At 55.8% G+C, this 12,606-nt stretch overlaps 6 protein-coding genes across 6 annotated transcripts; 2 read left to right on the top strand and 4 right to left on the bottom strand.

The window, feature by feature from the left end:
• Nucleotides 1-1,409: 1,409 nt before the first annotated feature.
• Nucleotides 1,410-2,254, top strand: E0L32_010116 (uncharacterized protein; the record flags this gene model as incomplete). Its single annotated transcript, XM_031132699.1, has 4 exons — nucleotides 1,410-1,430; nucleotides 1,492-1,577; nucleotides 1,666-1,815; nucleotides 1,879-2,254. The coding sequence occupies 4 exons, from the start codon at nucleotides 1,410-1,412 to the stop codon at nucleotides 2,252-2,254; spliced, it is 633 nt and encodes a 210-aa protein (XP_030990097.1).
• Nucleotides 2,255-2,668: 414 nt separating this feature from the next.
• On the bottom strand, nucleotides 2,669-4,227 carry E0L32_010115 (uncharacterized protein; the record flags this gene model as incomplete). Its single annotated transcript, XM_031132698.1, has 2 exons — nucleotides 2,669-2,939; nucleotides 3,026-4,227. 2 exons carry the CDS (start codon nucleotides 4,225-4,227, stop codon nucleotides 2,669-2,671), a joined length of 1,473 nt encoding a protein of 490 aa, XP_030990096.1.
• Nucleotides 4,228-4,856: 629 nt separating this feature from the next.
• On the bottom strand, nucleotides 4,857-5,807 carry E0L32_010114 (uncharacterized protein; the record flags this gene model as incomplete). The annotated part of the gene is made up of 3 exons (XM_031132697.1): nucleotides 4,857-5,421; nucleotides 5,482-5,614; nucleotides 5,699-5,807. 3 exons carry the CDS (start codon nucleotides 5,805-5,807, stop codon nucleotides 4,857-4,859), a joined length of 807 nt encoding a protein of 268 aa, XP_030990095.1.
• Nucleotides 5,808-6,789: 982 nt separating this feature from the next.
• On the top strand, nucleotides 6,790-7,253 carry E0L32_010113 (uncharacterized protein; the record flags this gene model as incomplete). Its single annotated transcript, XM_031132695.1, has 4 exons — nucleotides 6,790-6,804; nucleotides 6,895-6,969; nucleotides 7,044-7,114; nucleotides 7,160-7,253. The coding sequence occupies 4 exons, from the start codon at nucleotides 6,790-6,792 to the stop codon at nucleotides 7,251-7,253; spliced, it is 255 nt and encodes an 84-aa protein (XP_030990094.1).
• A 353-nt stretch (nucleotides 7,254-7,606) lies between these two features.
• On the bottom strand, nucleotides 7,607-8,971 carry E0L32_010112 (uncharacterized protein; the record flags this gene model as incomplete). Its single annotated transcript, XM_031132694.1, has 2 exons — nucleotides 7,607-8,642; nucleotides 8,772-8,971. The coding sequence occupies 2 exons, from the start codon at nucleotides 8,969-8,971 to the stop codon at nucleotides 7,607-7,609; spliced, it is 1,236 nt and encodes a 411-aa protein (XP_030990093.1).
• A 380-nt stretch (nucleotides 8,972-9,351) lies between these two features.
• E0L32_010111 (uncharacterized protein) lies at nucleotides 9,352-12,404 on the bottom strand (the record flags this gene model as incomplete). The annotated part of the gene is made up of 3 exons (XM_031132693.1): nucleotides 9,352-11,138; nucleotides 11,188-12,005; nucleotides 12,067-12,404. The coding sequence occupies 3 exons, from the start codon at nucleotides 12,402-12,404 to the stop codon at nucleotides 9,352-9,354; spliced, it is 2,943 nt and encodes a 980-aa protein (XP_030990092.1).
• Nucleotides 12,405-12,606: the final 202 nt, after the last annotated feature.

The raw sequence follows: 12,606 nt of genomic DNA, 5'->3' as shown, positions 1-12,606 counted from the left end.
AATTGGGAGCTCGTCCTTCCTCTCTTTTTCTTCTTCAAGCATCGTCGTCTTCAACGCTGCGTTTCTATGCTACAAACAGAGATGCGTCCTGCGGCTCTTCCGCAGGCCATCTCATATTCCTTCTCAAGGAAGGACCGTGCATATGAGAAATTCGGAGAAATGTCTTCAATCTTTACCGCAGTCGCCATGCCCAGCGTGGAAGGACGGGTCCGCCTGTGAGGGCCTCGCGCGACTCACGCGCGTGCAATTGGCATCAGAAAAGCAGGGCCCAGGCTGCTCCTCGGAGCACGACCTGGGTTCCTATGGGAGAGCCGTTGCGAAGATTGTGCTGAAGCACTTGAGTGCGATACGCAGCGTACCAACCCTTTTTGGGGACGGTACAATTCGATTCCGATTATTCTGGAGACGACGATGCTTCAACTTCTTTTTTCCTCAAGGTCAGTCACTGGTGTGCTTGCGCACTCAATCCACTGTGTCAGGATACTACTAACGACAACACCTCGCCGTTGTGCGGCTAGGAACTCGGGACTTCGTGAGCTGCCTTTGACGACGCACCAGGCCACCTGGACTCAGGCTTTCCTCGCCGCCCACTCGCTCCTCGTCTTCGCCTTTTCGTTCTTTGAGTGAGTTGATAAAGACATTCATGGTTCCAAGATGCTATCGTTGAAATTGTGTCGTCCGACGAATAATGAAACGCCTTGCTACACACTTCAGCCCGTGTTCGTGTTCCGTGCTCGTTGCTTGAATATTGGGCATAATTAGAATCAACCATCCCGCCATTAAAGGGCACTACGTCATACCGAGATTTGATATGTGCATTACCGCTACATGAACCATTCCCCAATGAATATTGCGATGCCGATTTAGCTTCCAAGTCGGTATTATTGTATGGCCTTCTCAAGCTCGAATTATTTCACCACTGTTTGCTTGGTGGAGAAGCGAGGAGCGAGGAGCTCACCTTATCTTATCGGACTTGAAGTAGCTGGAGCACATGCATTGAAGGCCGAGGGGACTCCAGTGAGTGAGCTTGGTGAGTGGGGTGATTTCTAGGTACCTCCTTGGGAGAGGGGTGCGCTAGGTCAGCACCGACCTGGAAAGCCACAGAAGCTTTCCGGGTCTCCAGCCACGGAATGACGTGTTTGACTGCCCAGCCAAGTGCAAGCTGCCCGGCCCCCACAGTGACGACGCAACCTGTCTGGTGTCCTTTCTTCTGTTCAGCTCGAAGCTTGCACTCTCAATTCCTTTAAAGCCGCCTCGCTTCCCTTCCCGATACCTTTCGCATCTCCACGATCTAGTCTTTGATTCGAAAGACACCTCAAACCACCTCCTCTATTGCAGAGCCTGCTCGCGACTTCTGTCATCCATCCTCCCCCGCCAAATCTCCTCACATCAGACATACGACTGTCAAGATGACTCTCTACTACACCCTCGTATGTTGTGCCCCAACACAGCCTCGGCTATCTGTCGCGGTATCCTAACGCATTTTACTAGGTCTTCTTGCTCCTGGTGGCGGAGATGGCTCTGTTCATGCTCCTCATCATCCCCATGCCCTTCTCCTTGAAGAGGAGGATGTTCACGTACGTAACACTCCGCACGATCCGGATCGATCTGCATGAAACCTCCCTCACACAACAGGCATCCGTGGACTGACCGTAATCGGAACAGTTTCCTCTCCGAAAACCCTATAGTAGCCAAGATACAATATGGGCTCAAAATCACGTTCATATTCATTCTCATCCTCTTCATCGACAGCGTCAATCGCGTGTATAGGGTGCAGCTTGAGTTGGCCGCTGCCACGGAGAACTCTAAGAATACGTAAGTCAGAGCGATCCTTTTGATATGGTCTGCTCAACCCCATACTGACACGTGTGTCCGCAGCGCCGCTGTCATGGGTCACGAGCGTCTCGAGGTCCAGGCTCGCAAGTTCTACAGCCAGCGAAACATGTACCTCTGCGGCTTCACCCTCTTCCTCTCCCTGATCCTGAACCGCACCTACATCATGATTCTCGAGGTCCTGCGTCTCGAGGAGAAGCTCAAGCAGTACGAAGGCAGCGACAAGAACACCAAGCAGAGTGAGAAGCTAGCTGCCGCTGGTGATGTTGGCGAGATCGCGAGCCTCAAGAAAGCCCTGGCCCAGCGCGATCAGGACATCGAGACTCTCAAGAAGCAAGCTTCGGGCCTGCACAGGGAGTACAACGACCTGAGCGACAAGTACGCCGCAACCCAAGACGAGGGTGTCAAGAAGACGAAATAAACGGAACACGTCACGGTTTGTGGAACCAATACGGCTGACCAGGGACAAAGTACTCTTCCGGTTGTTACAAACAGGACAAAAGGTGGTGTGGGGAGAGGCGAAGAGGGCCATTGAGTGAGGGGCCGCAGGAATAGCAGAGATTTTTGAAGGACCAAGTGGAAACTCGGGTCGGTTGAATGGGTGTTTGGGAGTTGTGGACTGAGAGACCGACCGAGGTGAGGTCGTATCGGTAGAATGCAAGTATCAATCTCGATTGTGGTTTTGATTTGCAGCAAAGTTTACAGGTTACCAAACGCCCCTCGACGTCTTTTTGGTGGCCTCTGGCCTATCCGCGTCTATAATGACTCTAGTCTTGATATCTTGAATTTTCAACCAGATTTGGGAATGTTTACCCATGATGGTAGCAATGAGAGATCAGTAAAGTCGGCCGCACGTCATGTCGAACCGGTGCGGAAATAGCAACGCATTAGCTATCCTCGCCACCTCTCTGCCAGCGTCGGTCTTGGCGTCGGGATCTTCGAAGGGTAGCAGGCCCATCGCGCGCAGGGCGTCTTCTCCGCCGGACTCGTTGACCTCGCTGACGCCCGGCCGGCCCGCGTGGTCCCGCTCTCCGCGGCCGCTCTCGAAGTCCGGGCCCGGGAGGCCGAGCAGGAAGGCCTTGCGCTGGCGGGTCAGGAAGAGGGCGCTGGACTGCGTCAGGGGGGGGCAGGCTGGGATGTGAAGTTATCGTGGCGCCCCGTCGGCGGCGGCGGCGGCGGCGGCGGCGTTCACTGCGTCCCCGCGACGACGGCTTGAGCGACGGGGATGGGAAGCGGTCGCTGCTGCCGTGATATGCGTGGGCGGCGTCCGGGTGCCAGATGAGCCAGTCGCCCGGGCCCAGCGCGGGCACGCCGACGAGGCTGCGGTGTGCAGCTCGAGGTGGGGACGCAGCGCCGAGGAGAGCTCCTGCGTGTAGCTGGGCAGGGCGCCGTGGAGGATGCTGTCTTGTGGATCGGTGAGCGCGTCCAGCCGTTGCTGCAACCGGTGGTGAGTGATGACGGCGCGAAGAGCGGCCGGAGGAGGAAGTAGGCCGTCGTCAGCTTGAGGGCCGGGCAGACGCTGAGGAGGGGGAGCGGTTGCTGTCCGTTCTCGTCATGGAGATCCGTGTCCGTGGAGAGACAGAGCCAGCCGTGGAACATGCGGAACATGCTACAAGCCCCGACACGGTGGCACAGGTCCGTTGTGGCCCGGTGGCGCGGCGCATAGTCCCACGGGTCGTGGTCCTCCCACAGGCCTCGGAAGACAGCGTCGTACATGCCGGACCGGCCGTAGCCCTCGGGCTCCCAGCGCTCGACGCTGCCGTCGGCGACGTGCACCTGCGCGGAGAGGGTGGTCTCATTCTGTGATGACGAAAACGACGATGTTGAGCGATGCGGCGGCCCCCTGATCTGCAGGCGGTCGGCGTAGGTGACTGGGTATTCTGTGCTGACTGGTGTGCAAGGGTTGGTCGAGTGCCACATGGTGCCCATGACGAACTTTTGCGCCTCGAGGACGTCCGGACGGGCACGCGCCTTGACCTGCGCCGGGCTCCGGTAGAGGTCGAAGAGCTGGGGCTCGTCCGGGGGCAGGCCCGTCGATTGGGGATTCGCGGCCAGGTACTCGTGCGTCTCTTGGTCCAAGGACCGGGCATCCTCCGGGGAGAGCACGCCCCGTATAACTGCGATACCTCGGCGTCTGAGGTCCTGCGAGAAGCTCTTGACGATGGCGAGGTCGTTCCTGTCACGGAAGCCCATCGTCGGGATGCATTCCGAGCCGCGGCTGGCTATCTCATCGATCTCCTGCCGTAGGGCGTGTAATAGACGGTGCCAGGACTGGACGAGGTCCCCCTCGTGACCCGAGACCTTCTTCTTGATCTGGGCGAATCTTTCTGGGAGCGGAATGGGCTCGCACTCATCGTAGAGGCCCATACTGTCCCTCTTCCTGAAAGAGCTCATCTTGGAGCGTCTTTGGACTTGTATACTAACATGAGCCTTGTACTCAGGTCATCTCGACAGCAACCTATGAGGCTTTGGCCGTTAAGATAAAACGACATGGTTGTGGAAGTGCCAGAGATAGTATGAAATTGAAAAGGGACTTTCGATCTTACAGATGAATACCCTCAAAGACCTGGTAGACAACCTGCGCAAGAACATTAAGTCGATTATTCGGTCGAATTGCATAGGTACCCGTGCAGATTGGTCTATCTGAGTCCCATAACATCATAACATGCATGTGGGTAAGACGATATGATCGACCGGACTTGGCTCCCGTATCCCTGTCTCTCATGCCAAACTGTCGGGCCGGCTCCTGACTTTAGCAAGTAGGACCCGTCCGCTCACACAGGCCGCGGACCGGAGCACCAATTCAAGATAGCGATGCGCCCAATGGGAACTGTTCCGAGCCACGTCTCAGTCTGTTCCGGGTCGTGGTGCAGAAGATGCGATGGCACGCTTTCAGTTCACAGGCGAGAAAGGCACGCGTTACATTACACATAAATGTTGAGATATTTTACATGATACCTGTGCGAAGATCGCTCCAAATGCACGTCCTACCTAGCCCTCAGCCGGAATCACCAAAGGAGACCTCAGGAATTTCCAGCTGACTTGCTTCGTTTTGAACGCCTCAATGAAGTCGTCTCCACAGGGCTTGTTTCTGAACTCTTCTTCCTCTTTGTGGGCTTGGCCTCCGCCTTTCCGGTAGTCGGTTTCTTCTTCTCAGCAAGATCCGCTTTGCTGGTTTTCCTCGAAGCAGAACCTGCAGTGAAGCTAGGGTCTCTCATGATCACAAAGGCGACGCGCTCGATGTCAACAGCTTCCACCCCGAGGCGAGCCTCGAGCTGCTTGGCGCGTGTGTCCAGACTCAAATACTCCTTGGCCGTATACTTGATGGGGCTTTTCTGACCTTCACAACATAGCCAATAGTAGGCCTCGTCTGCAAAGAAGATGGCCTTTTTGGGATCGTGGACAGCCAGGAGGAGTGACGCGGTGGCAGGGCCAATGCCCCTAGGCTTGGAGAGAAGCTCGATTGCGGCAGCGACGTTTCCATCCTGCCTATAGGCAGTGATGGCGTCTCGTGCAATATCTCGGATGGCTTCTGGGTCGTTTGACTGGACTAACTTCATGAGAGTCGGGCGGTACTGTCCATGACGACTTGGATCTTCCTTAGCCTGGCCGTTCCAAAGGAGATGTTGCCTGGGTGTGCGAACTTACAGCTTCCACTCGACCAGCTTTTCGACATCTTTAAGTGTCATCTGAGTACCCTCCTTGCTGTGGGAAAAGTGATCGACGGCCTTGCCATAGCGATAGTGGTCAAGCTCGAGCAACGTAGACTGGCCATTCTTGGCTGCACAAGTGACCTCGTTAGCCCTTCAATGAGCGAATACATCCCGAGTTGAGAGCGCGTCGCGGCGCTAGTCCACAGACTCACCTCCCTTGGTGTCAGAAATACTCTGGATGAGCGGCTCATAAGCCTCAAGTGCGTGCTGGAACTGGTGGGCGGTGATGGTTGTCCAGGTCGGAGCACCCTGGTTGGCCATGCTGCGGCTCTGCCACCCTGTGCGCAGGGCCAAGTGCGATATGGAAAGCGCTGCCGAGATTTATAGACCCGGATGCAACGCCCGGTAGTAGCAGAGGCTATCCGGACCTTTTCTGCTGATGTGCAGGGACCTGGATGCACCGCAACTGAGCAAACACACGCGCTCGCCAAAGTCCGGGCAAGGTACGACGTGGGTTCTACGCGTCAATAAGAGAGAGCTTAGCGCAGGCAATGCTAGGTTGCTTCAATTAGTCTTGTGCGGTACATGGGAGAGCGAGGTCATTGCAACGAGGAAGATGGGCCGTTCATATTGAGAAACATGGTGGATTGAGACGATCAGCAGCCGCGTTCAACCGAACGAACCGTCGACTAACTTTATTGTACTCTATTTTGAGCCCGTCTGTACTAACATCCCAGTCCAGTCCCTTTGCACCAGAGAAAACCGGGGGTACAGTACGGGTGATATGCGTTTCGTATTCAGGGAGCCCGTCTAATGAAGAGAGAACCCGTCTTTGCAATTTCTTCAAAAATAATGTATCAGATAATTATATCCCCATGAAGAAGTTGACACTGACTCGGTGATGCTTATTAGTGACCAGAGAGGCCTGGACCGTGAAGCCTTCTCGAGGCCTTCAAGGACATTGTCTTCGTCAAAAGCTGCGTGGGGCATTTGTCGGCCCCACCGGAGCCTTCCAGGCCAATCCATGGCTTCTAACGCCTGTCACTAGGGACCCTCGATAGCGAATGGATGGGGTGGGACACCACTGCGGGACAAGACGATTCGCTGGGCGCATCGCATGGATGGCCTCGTCGCCGCTAAGAAAAGAAAAAGAGCGGGAAAATCTTCCCATGTTTCGCTGATCCCCTCCACCGTCTTCCTCTTCTTACCGACTTCCTGCACCCAGACTCCCGACGATAGATTCGTTTTCAGAAACCACCAGACCTCTTCGACCCCTTTCAATTTCCCGACTTACACATTCAAAATGGGTGGCGGTAACGTATGTCTAGCTCATTCCTCTTGATCTCCCCGCCCGAACGAGGGCACGTCAACTCAACGGACAAGGTTGCTGACAGATTCTTTGCAACAGGGAGCCAAGGCTGCGCAGAAGCGAGAGCGCGCCGCAAAGGAGAAGGGCGGTGTCGCCAAATCGCAGCTCAAGACTGTAAGTCCAGGCCACCCAATCTCAACAGGCTTGGAGTGAAAAGGGGCGCAGACTAATACCGAGACAACATGTAGAACGCTGCCGCCATGAACATCCAGTGCGACATCTGCAAGTCTGTCTTCCTGTCTACTTCCCGAGAGAAGGCGTGAGTAGCCCATCTTGTTCGATTCCATACATCTTCGCAGCAAAGTCTGACCACTCTCGAAATCCCTAGCCTTACCGAGCATGCCACGAACAAGCACAGCAAAGCCCTTGCCGACTGCTTCCCCAACTTCAAGCCCTGAGTTCTGCGCCCTGCCGAAGAAGGATTGTGAGATACACAAAAGGATGACGGCAAAGAAATACGGTCATCAGAAGTCGTTGGACGTGTGAAGTTGTGGGCGACTGGGGTGAGAGGGCATCAGCGAGTGGCGTACAGTGGGCGTTCCTTTATGAGATTTATCAACACTGCGAAATACCGCTTGATAAACAGACCGAGTACTAGGGCATGGATTTCAAGATGCATTTTCATATTTTGCAATCTGTCCCGTGTGGCTATGCTGAATGATGCTCTTTCTGTCCTCGTTGCGATGGACGCTCGTCTTGTCATCGAGTACTGTACCTCCTAGCACGTAAACACTGTCTTCCCGCACTGCTGTCAATGCGCCTTGACAGCCTGCGCCGCCGCAGGGACGCCGACATCGTCTTGCTTCGCCGCAGCCGCCTCTTCGGCCTTGGCCTTGGCCAGCCTCTGCTCCTCCCGGATGCTCGCCAGTATGTCAGGATACCACCTCTCGCCCACGTCCGGGTGGCTCTTGACCCGGTTCCGCAGCGTCGCCTCGCCCAGCGTCTCGGACCCCCCGCCCGACGAGAAGGTGAACTCGACGTCGTCCAGCCGCCCGCCGCCGTTGGCCTCGAGCACCCGCCGCCGCAGCTCCCGCACCTCCTCGGGCACCCTGCCGACGCCCACCGTCTCGAGCTCCCCGAACCGCGTGTCGAGCCGCGACCCCTGGAAGAAGGGGATCGAGAAGCGCGCGCCGGCGCCGGCCGCGGGCGACAGCACGCGGTGCGTCGTCGACGCGCACGCGCCCTGCGTCAGCGCCTCGAGGCCCTGGCCCACGGCCACCACGACCGTGCCGTCGACGGGCGGGCAGTCGATCCACTCGCCGCGCATGTTCTGCACCTGCAGGCCGCGGTGGGGGCTCGCCTGCAGCAGGTACGACGTGTACATGCTGTCCTTGTGCGGGCCCACGCCCTGGTTGCTCCCTCTCCCTTTCTCCTCCTCCTCCTCCCCCCCAGCGCCGCCGCCGCCGCCGCCGGAGCCGTAGAGCTCCCCGACGTCCGGGTACTTGACGATCTTGAGCTTGTGCTGCTGGTCCTCGTCAAAGTAGCGCTCGAACGCCGCGGCGGGCAGGCCGATGGCCTCGGCGATGAGCGAGGTGAAGTAGATGGACATGCGGCCCATGCGGTCCATGTAGTCGGTGAAGGCGGCGCGGAACCCGGGCAGCACGGACTCGGACGGCCACTGGTTGGGCGCCCGCAGGTTGTAGTACAGCGGGTCGCCGGCTCCCGGCAGCGGGTGCTCCGTCGACAGGTCGATCTGCTCCCGCCGGTCGATCTCGCCGGCCGTGACCTCGGCCGACAGCCGCGAGTAGCCCAGGAACGAGTTAGCGTTCTTCATCTCTATCCGGAGTCTACCAGGGAGAAAGAAGAAGGAGGTGCCGTATTAGTCATTCAGTTCATGAAGTCTTCCATGTGTCAAGCAGCCTCGTTCTCGGGTATGAGATAAGATGGCGTGATATGTGAGGAGAGTGATATCTTACTTTTCTTCCAAGGGAATATCGAAAAAGGCCTTGCCCTGTGAGATGACCTCGTTCCACAAGTCCTCCGGAATGCCGACATTCTTCAGATATAGGAAGCCGACTTCCAGAAGCGCATGTCGAAGATCTGCAAGGAACTGCGGCTTTGTCTCGGGATTCCCGGCCAGGGCGAGATCTAGAATGGGGATGGACGTGAATGACATTGTGCACGTGAGCAGGAAAGGATATCTTGATCAGTGTATGAGTCGAAGGGAGTATCAGGCACAAAAGACATAAAAGTACTTGATGGAGAGTCAAACAACGGAGAGTCAAACAACACTTGAATAGGTATGTATGTATGCTCAGTGCCTCTCACGATGGCGCAATCTATTAGGCTTGAATAGATCAACTGCCCGCTGCCCCGCAATCTCCACCAGACATCCGAAGGGCGCCGCGGGTCAAAGCCGCCGAGCATTGTCCCCTGCCCCACAAGCGGCGTTCCGTCCCAAGATTTCTATCCCGGGATCGCATCTAATGACTATATTTACAACCCAGTACCTGTCCGAAATGCCTCTGCTTTGGTGTGTGCGCGATACACCACTGCTCATGCCGCAGGCACAGATTTCGTGGACAGGAGCCCTGTCACCTGGTAGAATATATCCTCGATGGGGGGCATGGCAAAGGCCGGCGCAGCATCGAAGATGTCTGTGAGCTTCTGTGGTGCAATCACGGCCTGATGGACCTCGTCGGTGTCGAGCTCCATACGGTCCTCGTCATCCTGTTCAGCGTCACTCTCGTCACCGGCGTCCCCTTCAAGTAGAACCACTCCATTCGTCGCGTTTCCATCAACGTCCTCCATATCAAGGTGCAGGTCGGCTAATGGTTGGGCAAGCCATGTTGTTTGAGTTCCCTCCATCACAGACCATACCTGGGCAGCCGAGTCAATGGCGATGAAGCCCGGCATACTCACAGCGGGAAGGAGATTCGTGATCAGCGAGGGAAAGTCCTCCATGAGCAATGGCTGGCTGTCGTCGAGGGAAAAGACCGCCAAATCCGAGCACACGCCCTTTTCGATCTTGCGATTCTTGCCCCGGAAATGCGGTACGGCAAGCGCAAATGTCTGGGATTGCGGATCCACAGCGACATGCGTTTGGAGAAGGGCGCCGTGTGATTCACTCTTGAGATGGATCCCGTACCGGAGCTCGTCGGTGACTATATCGTAGACCTTGAGGTCCTTGGAGACGACGATAACGCATGAGGAGAGCACGTGGATACTGCGAACATCGCCATTGATCATGCCGTGCAGGACATCCCGAATCTCTCCCGACTCGATATCGATGATGTAGACCACACCCTCGCCATGGCCCCCAAAAGCTACAAAGAGCGTTGAGCTGTCTTCGGAAAACACCAATGCGCCACTCCTGTTGATACTAGGTGATTCAGACAAGACTGTGTCGTCCTGTGGGCCGCCATTCTCTCCGAGGGTGATAGCTCGAGTACAAGACCATGAGCTGAGAGGCTGGCCATCCGAGCCAGCGGAAGTGAGACCGTCACGTTGTCTGACTTTTGGAGCCCACAGTCTGGCAACACCATCATCTCCAACCGTTGCGAAGCGGGCCGAGTTCGGGTCAGCAGCCAGATCAAAGATCGGCTCAGCCCTATTGGTGAAATGAGCTTCGTTGACTCTGGTGACCAGCTCAAAAGTGTTCTGCTCAGCATTGGCCCGCCAAAACTTCAGGTGTATCTCGCGTCTGTCCCGACTCCATTCTCCAGCAAACGCGCCATCTTCAGCCGCATTGCTGAGATCCCTACGGGGTGGCTGCCACTCGTCGACCGAAGCCAGCCAGGTCGCATTGCGCGAGAGAGCCAAATGCGCGACTGTAGGTTCTGTGACCGGATACCCCCTGCTCCCAAGGTTGGCATCGGTAGGGTTGGTTCTGCTGAGTGGTTGTTTCGCAATGCTCTGAAAGGAGGTCAGATCAAAGGTCTGAATCAGAGGTACGCTCGGGAAGCGTCCAGTGAGGCTAGCTTGTTGTCCATTGCCCACACATAGCAACATCCGGGAAGGGTCGGCAGGGTCAATCACGGCTGGTAGTGGCCTTGACAGATCTTCGATCGTTTGCCAAACCCGCCGAACTGACGAGCCTTTCGGTGGCATTTCGGTAAATACCAGAGACTGAAGGCCGGAAACATAGCTCGTAGGTTTCATCTCGGCGGTCGAGATAACCATGGTCGAATTGTCATCAAGGTGAATAGCGTAGGAAGAGCCAGTGGGTGATACAACAATATTGTCAATCGCAGCAGAGAGATGAGGCAGATATTCGCGTTTGCTGGTGTCAGCTTGCCACAAGACAAGAACGCATTCAAGCCCGCCAGATACAAAGTAATGGCCTGGTTCAGGTTAGTTGGCGTTGGCTGTAGGATGGGGAGCATGACTTACCATCTCGCGACCATTTAGCACTGTGGACAGCTCGGCGATGCCAGTGATGCTTCCGTGGCTGAGGGCTGGCCTTTTTGGAACTGCCACCGAGCAGACCTTGGAGCCGGGCTACAAGGTCATCGAATATCTGAATGGAGCCTCGAGCGCAGCCGACGAGAAGGTCAAGGACACCGACACTTGGATCTACGCCTTTGCCCCGTTTCGATGACGACCTGCGAGCAGAGTGCCTCGTGTCTAGAGAGCAAATCTCATCGTCTAGTTCCAAGGAATAGAAATTGTATTCCAGGTCCTGAAACCTAGCAATCTCCCGAGTAGCGAGAGTCCCGATGAGAGCAGTTCGCCCCATGGCTGCGATGAGAACGCCGTCATTATTGCCAAGCCCAGGAGCAGATTGCAGGATGTGCATGTCGGCACTAGTGGTGTGCAAAGGCCGGCTGTCCATCTCAGACAGGTCGTGACTATGATATGCAACAAGCTGTGAAGTCTTTGCGTTCAGTCGCTCCGAGGTGAACAGAACCTCTTCCACCTTCTTGCCAATCTTGACAGATTGAACTGTAAGATCGAGGAGCCCGTTGGCGAGTGTCTCGAAGCAGGTATCTAGCGCACCCGTCGTCCAGTCGACTCGCCAGATACAGCCATCAGAACAGCCAACCCAGAGTATATCGGACGAGCTTTGCGAAAGGACGGCAGCAATGATGCAACGCTGTGGGTTGCCATCATGGTTCTTTGACACAATTGGAATTGGAATGCGGCGAACAAGAAGAGAGTCATTGGTGCTGTACACTTGTATCGAAGTATTGTATACGATAATGAGATGTCTTGGAGGATTTGTTAGAGATATCTCCTTATTTTTTTTTTTCAAATATGGGGATGACATACCGCTCGTCGGGAGTAAAGATAGGGTCAACATCAGCCATGCGACCGCCCATGGGTTCGGAGACCTTCCACGGCACAGCATGGGTCCTTTCAAGTACACCGCCTTGTTTCTGTTTCTGTTGCCTGGCTCTCTTGGGCTTGGAGGGGGTTATGGTTAGAGATTGGCTCTCAGTCTCTGTCTGTAGGTCGTGAGAGACGTCATTTTGCGTGCCGTTTACCCTGCTCGGTTTCGTCTGGGCACGAGGTCGCTTGGGTTTGGAAATGCTCGCCTGGTCATGCTTTTCTCTTTTCCGCTTCTTCAGGCTGTCGAGCTCGGAACTTAGAGAGTGGGATGAAGGCATTTTGAAGGAAAAGGCCTCTGGCAACCTCGATTTTGCACGTGGTGCTGTGCTGCAGGATCCTAGATCCGGATCGGTGAGGCAGCTATTCGACGGGTAGATATTGGAAAAAAGTCAAAAGAAATTTTGGAGGTGCTTTGGCGATAAGCAGCGATAAGACAGAGGACTCCCAGGTGATTTTGTGGCGGTTCAGTGGTTAGCGAAT

Source organism: Thyridium curvatum (assembly GCF_004353045.1).
Source record: "Thyridium curvatum strain D216 chromosome Unknown NODE_79_length_189696_cov_84.187462, whole genome shotgun sequence".
NCBI classification, from domain to species: domain Eukaryota; kingdom Fungi; phylum Ascomycota; class Sordariomycetes; order Thyridiales; family Thyridiaceae; genus Thyridium; species Thyridium curvatum.
This window is presented reverse-complemented; position numbering and strand designations above follow the sequence as displayed.